This window comes from Anopheles coluzzii, chromosome 3, assembly GCF_943734685.1.
Source record: "Anopheles coluzzii chromosome 3, AcolN3, whole genome shotgun sequence".
Classification (NCBI taxonomy): Eukaryota; Metazoa; Arthropoda; class Insecta; order Diptera; family Culicidae; genus Anopheles; species Anopheles coluzzii.
This window is the reverse complement of record NC_064671.1, coordinates 46,301,377-46,311,430: the sequence shown is the minus strand read 5'-3', so window position 1 is coordinate 46,311,430 and position 10,054 is coordinate 46,301,377. Positions and strand designations below refer to the sequence as shown.

The 10,054-nt window shown below is 45.9% G+C and overlaps 2 protein-coding genes and 1 long non-coding RNA gene across 3 annotated transcripts; 1 reads left to right on the top strand and 2 right to left on the bottom strand.

Moving 5' to 3' along the window:
- Positions 1-2,877: 2,877 nt before the first annotated feature.
- LOC120950906 (uncharacterized) lies at positions 2,878-4,522 on the bottom strand. Its single transcript, XM_049608905.1, has 4 exons — positions 4,175-4,522; positions 3,896-4,081; positions 3,271-3,816; positions 2,878-3,203 (listed from the first exon to the last, which is right to left on the bottom strand). The coding sequence occupies exons 1-3, from the start codon at positions 4,520-4,522 to the stop codon at positions 3,712-3,714; spliced, it is 639 nt and encodes a 212-aa protein (XP_049464862.1). The 3' UTR covers positions 2,878-3,203; positions 3,271-3,711.
- A 128-nt stretch (positions 4,523-4,650) lies between these two features.
- Positions 4,651-5,949, top strand: LOC120956031 (uncharacterized). The gene is made up of 3 exons (XM_040377400.2): positions 4,651-4,760; positions 4,827-5,125; positions 5,214-5,949. Exons 1-3 carry the CDS (start codon positions 4,658-4,660, stop codon positions 5,775-5,777), a joined length of 966 nt encoding a protein of 321 aa, XP_040233334.2. The 5' UTR covers positions 4,651-4,657; the 3' UTR covers positions 5,778-5,949.
- LOC120956033 (uncharacterized) lies at positions 5,787-7,578 on the bottom strand. The gene is made up of 2 exons (XR_005751828.2): positions 6,278-7,578; positions 5,787-6,196 (listed from the first exon to the last, which is right to left on the bottom strand). It is a non-coding gene; the product is annotated as an uncharacterized LOC120956033 (long non-coding RNA).
- Positions 7,579-10,054: the final 2,476 nt, after the last annotated feature.

The following is a 10,054-nucleotide window of genomic DNA, read 5'->3' as shown; positions in this document are numbered from 1 at the left end:
AAACATTCGATCGTACACGAGAGAAGATAGGGGGCCCTGGCATGACGGTGGAAATCGACGAAACTGTCATCACTCGTCGAAAGTACAACGTCGGCCGGGTCGGTAGTTCCGGTCCTCAGTGGCTTGTGGGTGGGATATGCCGGGAAAATAAGGCCATTTTCCTGGAGCGTGTCCCGAAACGCTCGCTTGCCGTTTTGAGCGATCTGGTGGTTCGGCATGTTGAACCCGGAACGAAAATTATGACCGATCTCTGGAAAGGTTATAATGGGCTGGAGGAGCTTGGATATCCCCACGAATGTGTCAACCACTCCAGAAATTTCCTCAATCCAGATGATAACAATATCAACACACAACGGATTGAGAATGTTTGGAGATGGTTGAAGGCATTTTTGAGAAAACAAGGCACTAATATTAAAAGCAACATGGACAAATATTTTGCTGAGCATATCTTCCGGAAATGCAATGATGATGTGTTTGTCGCCTTGATAGATGCCTTGGGGAACCAAATCGAACATTTTTAATAATTAGTTTTCTTTTTTTTTAAGCAGGTACACTCAAAGCAGATTCTCATTTGGTCCAGAGAAGCTTAGCTGCGAAACGGACCCAAGGAGGAGGTTTTGATGGCACCTTGCTAAGGTGTATTCTACATTTCCCCTCCTTGTAAAAAAAAAAGAAATTAAATTTTAAAACAAATCCCTTTCTAAGATTTTAAGGCAGCGCAGTTGAAAACATCGATTTTTTTATCGGGGGTTTTCCCCTGCGGTAAGTAATTCTAGATCATAGCGATCGGCTTGCACGAGATGATAACCCAATTTCCTTCGTTTCCTAACACTTTCTATTTGCATGCCTCCTGCCGCACGAGCTCGCCGACCTACGCGTCGATCCGGTTTTAAGTGGCAAGCGGGATAAGGGATAGATCTAGTACACCGCATACCATCCGACCGATTTCCCCAATCGGTAGCACACCTCACTAGTCGAGGGGGTTTCCCCTGCGGTAAGTATTGATACATCATAGCGATCGGTTTGCAAGAGACAATGTAGGCAGTTTATTAATATATTTTTTTATTTTTCTTACTATTTGCATGCCTCTTGCCGCACGAGCTCGCCGACCTACGCGTCGATCCGGATTTAAGTGGCAGCGGGAAAAGGAATCTACAACGCCAACCATCCGACAGTGTTCACGATAAGAAAGGAAACGTCTCTTATCGTGGGGTTTCCCCTGCGGTAAGTTATTTCACATCACCAGTACAAGACGGTAACAAAATTTGTAAACTTAAATGTTTCTTTTTTTTTGCATGTTCCCTACCGCATGAGTTCGTGCTACATGTTGGAATTACACGCGAAATGATAGAGAATCGTTTTTCAGTACACATGCCACAACACACTATCGGTAAGTAACCACATGCTCATTTACTTTTTACTGTATCTCTTATGTTTTTTTTAAACGTTATTTTGTTTGTTTTACATTCTTTTTCATTTTCTAAGGTATTTGTTTTCCTTCATCTAACTGTAAGAAACAGTCACTGCGCAACATCCTACGATAGCCAAGCATATAGACGAAACATTAATGTTGTATCATGCTAACCCGTGACAGGCAAGTGCTCAGTAACTCACGCACGTCCTTCAACGCACACATCATGAAACATCTGGTGAATGAGATTGCTGAGCAAAACACTCACCAAATGGAATAGAATGGATGAGTTTATTTTATGCATCATGTACCTCCCTTTTTGCCTTATAATGTGACCAGTGCCTTATTTTTTTCTTTTGTTTTATGTTAGCATAGGATTAGTATTAGTATTAGTTTGGTTTAATTAGATATAAGATTTTATTGTGCTAATATACGCATGGACTATTGAAACATATAATTATGTGTTTGTTGAGCAACACCATTTGGGTAAAAAAAAAAAAAAATACGTGTACTCGTGAGGAAGCACGCACTTTGAGAAATAATTAACATCAGATTTGCTAATCATAAAACCAAACGTTGTGTTAGAGCGTATGTGAGGCCGTTGTTTGTTACGCTCGTTGTGTTGGCTGCGGTTCTCGGGTCGAACAAAATGCGGACAAGACAATTGGTTATAGACAATCGATCCTAGCACTTGCCGCAGGTGCGTAATCCATAGAACAGTATTTCTTCTTGGTCGCGATCGTCCGATGTTCTCCGCTTGTTCAGCGGATCAATGGTTAATTCAAGCGGTGAGGTGAGCCTTGCGTGTCACTATGGTGCACGTAACTATATATTAACAACATCTAGGAGTATTATTAAGGGCCATGGTTCCGTTATAGTTAAAACCACGCAACAAGCATAAGGAAACTGTAATTGAAATTTGAATCAGTTAACAAATTATCTAATGGAACAGATAATGAAGCTGATTTGGAACTGTGTACACAATCATGCACACAATCGTGACACTATCGCAAGTGTTTATTGCACTATAACGTTATTTACATGTTAAAATTATTCATTATACAAACACAAATATAATTATTGCATCAAATATACTACTCATTTTTTAACTGAAATTGTATAAATATATCGCATTACTCACCAATTGATAGCCTATTTGTTTTTCTTTCGTTTGGCAATAGGGTGTAGTAGCCACATTTGGAATATGTAATGTAATCATATTTTTTATTCTACTGGGTTCGGTCGGTTCGATCGGTAACAACATAGGAAAAATAAAATAGGTGCACATAATAATATGCACGCACCACTAACAAATACTTTTACTAGACCCGTTCCAAACAGAGTCCAGTGTATGTTTAGTGCACCTTGTATATTGTTCATTTGATTCTGAAAATTTGAAAAAGAAACAAAGATATTAGCATTCTTTACACTTATTAAACGTACAGAAACTATATGTATACTTGCCTTGCGTTATACTGCCGTCAAGATATACCGAACGGGAGACCGTCACCATCCTACCCGAGCAGGATGACGTTGTACATATTCACGGCTGCGCCATAATGATTTGGTGTGGTATGGATGATACGTGGGAGCTGTGCCAAAAACATCAAACCATTCTCGCCTCCTCCTGATAAGCTTTAGCGCATTAGCTCCTTGGTGATGTCATCATCTGGTTCCTGCGGACAGTATATTCATTCCTTACAATCCAATATCCCCAGCGACTCGGCAAACGTTGCGACCGAAAGAGCCAAATCTTCTAAACATGTTCGTAGATTTGCACTTGAAGAGGCAACTAGATTAACCAAAAGAGAACATGTATGAAAATTATTGAAAATGTGTGAACGATAAAGAGCCTCCACCTAGTCAACAAATAGCCACATGCGGGTCGCGAGCCGTACTATGCCGATCGTTGTCCTAACCGATCCGATCTGTGTCCTGCCAGCCGATTGGAACGCACCCTCCCCTTCGCTAGAGCCACCGACCGTGCGCCGATAGTCATGCCAGTTGTTGATGAAACGGTGTCTGTGAACAAAAAAGAAACAAACATGAAGCTCAATCGCACACCCGGAACATACAGTGCATCGCACCACAATAGACGACGCAACTTAACTTCCGCTATGCTTCTAGTCGCGATGGCCGGACACACTCGGCATCGTTACACAGTTTGATCGTGCGCGTAGCGAATATATCGAACGTATGCAGCCGGCTCTTGACCGCCCTCATTCGGCGTGAATGGCTCACCGAGAACCGGCTTCGCTGCCAGCTCGGCCGCGCCGATTGCATCCTGCTACTGCCGCTCGTCAATGCGGTGCACCTCGAGTGCATCGACGACCGGTCCGTGGAACAAGGCATTCACAGAAGATCCAGGAAAACCAGCTGAATCCCATCAGCCGGGAACCAGCAACCTAAAAAAAGCCGGACACCAACCATACCATTTTTTCGATCCTAAAAAAAGCCCAACAACCGGAACGATACTATCCGCACCCTCACCGTCGATCTCACAGAACGAACGGGACGAGTGTTTTCCTGACGAGCTTGCTTCGGATAGTTGTGAAAGTGTTCCACGTACAACTGGTGGGTGATTTTCAGCTTGCTCGAGAACACCTGCACGAACCAGGTCTTGTGGAACCGGCGCAAACACTGCAGCGTGATCAGCGTCATGGCATGCCGTCATGCCATCGTCTCGGTAGGCGTGGTGCGCACCATACGCTTGTTGGTTGCCAACGTATCGAGGAAGGCGATTACGTAGTCCCGCGCTGGCTACATCATGACGGCAAATCCGGCCACCGACCAGAGGGCAGCAAACGTCTGCCGGATGGCAGTGGGCAGATGCTTTTCGATCGTTGCCAACAGTCCACCGAGCACCACGATCGTCACGATGAGGTTGACGAAAAGAAAGCTCGACCGAATATCGAACCACGGGAACTGATGATAACCGCAACGAAATGTAAACAAACCGCCATAAATGAAAACAACACCAATTGAAACTGACACAAAGAGTGTGGAGCGACCCACAGTTCCCAGGTCGCATGTTCGAACTGTCACTGGTTTGTTTACAGCGCGGTATTGGGTTTTTACCGAAAAAACAACGCGCATGAAAAGTATAAGCATAAGTTTGTGGGGCACTGTATATGCTTATCGGCGAAAGAGCATTTGCAAACCAAAGCGCCAGTGTTCGTCCGTGTTCATTCGTAAAGTAGCACTCTCAGCTGTAGCACATTTCGGCACAGTGCACGGTGCAGCGAAATGGAGTCGACACCAAAAATGACCAAGAATCTGTTGAAACTTCCGATTGAAGAAAAGGAACGCTTCTTCGATTCCTTCGACATGGTCCAGACGGACTGTGATGGTGAGTAGCATCTGTTGGCAAGAGTGTAGTTCTTCTTTGCTTAACCCTTAAATGACGACATTGCAGGCGTCTTGTGGATGCTCGGGGAACCGTTCGCTGGTGTCGAATTCACAATCCGTGCATTGCGAAACAATGGCAAACGGGTGATTTATGTTTCGAACAACAGTGTCCGCACGATGGCGGATTATCGCGGCAAACTGGACAAGCTGACGGACTACACAATCGATGAAGAGGACATCATACACCCGGCAAAAATCGTCATTCACTATCTCCGGCAGAGAAACTTTGACGGGCTGTGCTATGTGATTGGTAGCAGCAATTTCAAGGCCTGCTTGCGTGAAGCCGGCTTCCAGATACTGGATGGGGTAAGTCCCCGATGGAGGCAAACATTGCTTTTAGTTGACGTTTGTTTTCGCCATGACTCACATGTGTTTACTTTCGCCCGGGGTGTAGCCAAACGAACCAGTAAACGAATCGATACGAGAAGTGGCAGCCGTCGTGAACGATGGACAGCCGGTAAAGGCGGTAATAGTGGACTTTGATTACAACATGAACAATATTAAGCTGCTGCGGGCACAGATGTATCTGCGGCATGACGCCCTGTTCATCGCTGGAGCAATGGACAAGGTGTTGCCCGTTGGTCCGCGGACGCGCTACATCGGACCGGGATGTTACGTGGAGATACTGCAAAATGTGGCGGACAGGAAACCGATCGTACTGGGCAAACCGGGCCTGCCGATGAGCAAGATGCTGAAACAGATGTACTCGGTGGAAGATTCCCGGCGGGTACTGTTTGTGGGCGATCAGCCCGAAATGGATGTCAAGTTCGGACACACTTCCAACTACCAAACGCTGCTGGTTGGTACCGGCAACTACAAGGAGGACGACCTGCAGAAGCTTGCCGACAAACCGGACGAGCTTCCCGACTATTACATCGATTCCTTCGCCGAACTGGAGCAGATTGTGCGGGATGTCGTTGCGTACAAGGCACGCAATGTCACCAAATGTGGCCTTTAGTCAAAAGCGTTGATTTCCTTGTTTGTTATATTTATTTGTCATTTTTTTAACGCATTCTATGGGTCGACGGGACAATGGATGAAGCTAGGGCTAGCGCTGGGGTCGGCAACTGCGCAAGGGAATGTAAATAATGGGGAAATTGCTCCTGAATAAACATCTTGCCTATGGTTAAGTTGTGCTTTATGATGCAAATTATGTGCGTTGCTCTCTAGTGGAGCTGCTTTTGGTGTGTTTGAGTGAGTGGGAGATTTTATGCAAGATTTGTCGCACAGCAGTCTTTCTGTTATCGAGTACAACGCGTCAGTCAGCTTTTGTTATCTTATCGCCCGGTGTGCTCAACCTGGATAGCGTCGGTGTAACGATGTAATGTGGAGTAATCTGCCAATGGTAACGCTATTCTTATCGCTTTGTGTAATCCGCTGTAAATAAAAAAAGCGTTTGAAAAATCATGCCCCGTAAAAAATGGCGAATTTGAGCAAAAGAAATCAATTTCTCCTCACCTCGCTAAACCTGAACAGCATGCAGAGGAGGAGCTGCGTTTTTCCATTAGGCAGTGCTCCATGCGCCCCACGAATTTGCGCGCGTAGTCGAACGGGCCGACGCGATCGATGCCGCCCGACGTGACGTGGTGTGTAGAGAAAGAGCGAAAATGTTACGCCATCAACAACGAGTCCCCAACGACCGGGCGCCCATGCCCGGCAGAGGTGCGCACCCGCGGGGGCCTTCTCGAGCCGCTGTGCGGTGTTGCCGTAATTTTGCCCTGACGCAGCTCTCTCTCGGCCAGCACACGTGGTTGCGCGCGGCATCGTCGCATCACACTCGTACAACGCAGGCAGGATTCGGGCAGAAAAAGTATGCGGCTGTCAGCGATTTAGCAGGTAGGCAGCAGGCGAGCAGCCGGTTTCGCGCCATTTTTCCATCCATTTCCGATTGCACGGAGCTGATTGACAAGGCAGGCTGCGGCGATTGCTTCATGGGTGCTGGTGATGGCAGTGCGGCCAAACGATGTTGCGACGAGTCTGTTCGGGGGTCGTGTGCGCTCGGTTTGTTTATGTTATGGCCATTATTCGGATACTTCCGATCGCTAATTAATAATGCTGGTTTTTGTTGATTTTTTAACATCTAACTTTCACGCTACAACTTCACCGGAACCGCATAAACCGTAAAAGATTGCCCTCGAACGCGTCCTGCCACGAGCTGCTGGCAACCGGGCGCTTCGCCAGTTCACCCCGACCCTGGGGGCCCGAGAAGAGAGTTTCGCAGTTTCGCGCACCGAGACTGTGCCGTTCTAGGTTCCTTTTATGGCCAGGAGCGCAGCCACCGCGGCAGGTCGGCGGTTAGTCTAGCTGGCTCGGCGAAGAAAGCGTTTCCGCAGTGGTCGCGCGTCGTGCGTGTGCGCGCGGTCGATTCTGGAGTGATCAATTTCAATTTCGCGCTCGACCAGGGGAGCATCCCGAGCGGCAGGGAGAGCCCTCGCACGATGGTCGTCGAGGCCGTCGCATGCGCCTGGTAGAGAGCGAGCGTGCTGCTGCTGTTGTCTCTCTCGCGGAAAATTATGCCGCCAAACACACGCAAAGGTGGCACGACGACGACGGCGGCGGCATTGAGTCGGTGTGCGGGAGTTCCGCAATTGTGATTGCGTGGTACTTTCAAAACTTTTCCTTTGCCACCAAGGGCGCAGACGCGACGAAGGCCGCAGTGACACTGACAGCGGCTTCGTGCCACCACTGACAGCGGCGGGGCAAACAAACAAACAGCGACGTCGGATTGTGTGCCTTTTTGGATCGGATTCTTTTTATCGCTACCAGCTTCGCATGCGCCAGGAGGCGCTTTCCTGCAGCGCAGGGGAAGTTCGTTGTGCACATTGAGCGAGTGTCGCGGGCCGGTGGACAAGATAGTTGTTAACTCGACGGCACAAGGGACATATTTGGGGAGTCAAACGTATTTCATCTTTGAATAAGTATGTTGCTGGATGTGAGTAAATTTTAAACATGCTTTTTTCGCGGCTAATGTGCCAAACACATCGTTTATGTTGCTTTGTGCGTTTCGACCAAAATTGTCCGATTGTTGCCCATAGTCGCAGAAACGCAGCAGAGAAAGAGACGAAGCGATCCATGGCAACGTCGTTTGATAGATCGACTGAGTGAGGTGGGAGCACACAACACACACACAGCTGGCAGCGCCTGGTAAGAGCGCAAAAGGGAGGGAGTCGCTTTGAAGCGTTTTCCGGATTGGGCGCGCGAGTCGGTTTCAATAATGGCAACACTTTTTTTGCATTTCCATCAGGTGCCCAGGAAACGGAGCTAGTCGAACCGACGGCCGAACCTAGCCCGCCAGGGTCGAATCGAGTTCTCTCTCTATTTCGATGATGGCGATCCACGTAGTCGGAAAATGGTTTCGATTATCGGTCAGGCCGGCAGGGTCGCTAGGAGGCACGCGATTGGTGTCGTCGGTGCGCGCGCGTTCAGCAGATCCGCCGCATATGGTCGCCACTGGCAACCGCAATCGGTGTTCCAATTTCGACGTCTGGTCCGAGTTGAGCGAACTGGTCGAGAAATGGGCACGCCGTTTGCCGGTCGCGGTCGGACGCCATTCGACAGGATTGCTTCAGAGGCCGTCAAAATCGGGACAATGGGACGAATTGTATGCGGAGCGCAGCACCAACGGCGGTGGATTGTAGCCGCTCTCGATGGCGTTTACGCCGGCTCGGTGGGCGTGATCGGTTCTCCTCGTGTTGTCAGCGCAGCACATGGCGCGATTCCGTGTTTGCGTGGGACATGTGCCAAACCATTTTGCGTCAAACGCGTGAATCTTTTTGGGTTAAAAATGTTGTTTGCACATCCTCGCAGTTGAGCTGGACTTGTGATTGTGAAAATAAGTAAATCTATTTATCTTTCTGCTCTGATTCTATCTCCTATCATGTCTTTTCTGTTTTGATAGCAGCGCTCATTTCGAATTCGCAACGGCGGGTTCAAATTGTGTCACAAAAGGGCACAAAAACCAACCGGATCCGTTCCGAATTCGCTCAGCACAGACAGGATTCGGACACAAATTCTACCAGGGGCGCACGCGAACGAACAAGACCAATCGGTCCCCACCCGTACAAAACGTCCATTGGCGGCTGGTACAAACTGGTGCAAAAGCTTGTGCAGGAAAGGGATGGTGTAAGATAGCCCCATAAATCATTTTGTTGTTCGCATGATAATTATTAAATTAGAATTATTTAAAAGGCTCTGGTGTTTTATAGAAATAAAAAAATACATAATTGTAGACAATTATAAAATTTAAGTTGAAATAATCTAAATCTAAACTATGCTATTAACAATTTGATTTATGGATTGGAGCAAATAGGTAAATTTATAATATTGAATTGAATAATAGTTGAAAATTATCGTCATAAAGATATGATAAACCAGAATTAATTGAGGATACAATTTCCAACAATAATAAACATTGAAAAGCCTTATGAATGTATGGACCGTTGTAGGGTTTGCGAGCAAAGTTGACATCACAAAGGCCGTGCCGTGTAGACACGACTTCAGTGTGAAATCGATCTAAAAAAGCAAAAGCGCGCGCTCTAAACAGTGTTGCCATTTGTATTAGGATTGCTCATATGAGGAAGTTTGAATTTCATTAGATACCGTTAAAAATATTGTTTCGACCGTTTGTCATCTAAACACGAACATATTGTTTGATTTTAATTTCCCATCCGCTGGTTGAGAAATTGGAGTTCTGTAAACATTATTTTATCAGTGTGCTCTTACAACTTCCGAGAGCAATAGCATGAGTTAGCGATATGTTTATTATTGAGATTAATATACAAAGATGTTTTGTTTCATAACATTTGTTATTTCATGTTATGGATCTCAAGTTAAACGGTAAAAAAGATTATAATATGATAAGTAGCATCCATAGCCTATGCTATGTTCAGCCGAGAGTTTGACTAGAAAATACATCGCCAAAATAAGGTTTTTTTTATCGTTATACTGAAAACAATTTAAAACAAAAAAAAAAAAAAACTACACTAAAACAAAATACTACAGTATAATAATGGTATCAATAATTAAATAAAATGTTTCATATTTTAACATCGAGCTTCAAAAGGACATCAATCGAAACTTGGAGCTAAAATTTTGTTTGATAAATATCTAATTCATTACACACTCCATATTAACACGGTATATGTGCTCAGTTTAAGTGCAAGTTTTGATTCAATACTGTATTTAAAACAATAAAATGACGGAAGAAAATATTATTTTTAATATTCAAGTGAGCAT

Coding starts and splice junctions, on each gene's coding strand:
- LOC120956031 (XM_040377400.2), top strand. CDS start 4,658: ATGGAGTCGACACCAAAAATGACCAAGAATCTGTTGAAACTTCCGATT. Junction 4,761..4,826: donor GGTCCAGACGGACTGTGATG/GTGAGTAGCATC, acceptor ACGACATTGCAG/GCGTCTTGTGGATGCTCGGG. Junction 5,126..5,213: donor GCTTCCAGATACTGGATGGG/GTAAGTCCCCGA, acceptor CCCGGGGTGTAG/CCAAACGAACCAGTAAACGA.
- LOC120950906 (XM_049608905.1), bottom strand. CDS start 4,522: ATGCTTATACTTTTCATGCGCGTTGTTTTTTCGGTAAAAACCCAATAC. Junction 4,082..4,174: donor CCGGATTTGCCGTCATGATG/TAGCCAGCGCGG, acceptor ACGATGGCATGA/CGGCATGCCATGACGCTGAT. Junction 3,817..3,895: donor CTGTGAGATCGACGGTGAGG/GTGCGGATAGTA, acceptor GGCTTTTTTTAG/GTTGCTGGTTCCCGGCTGAT.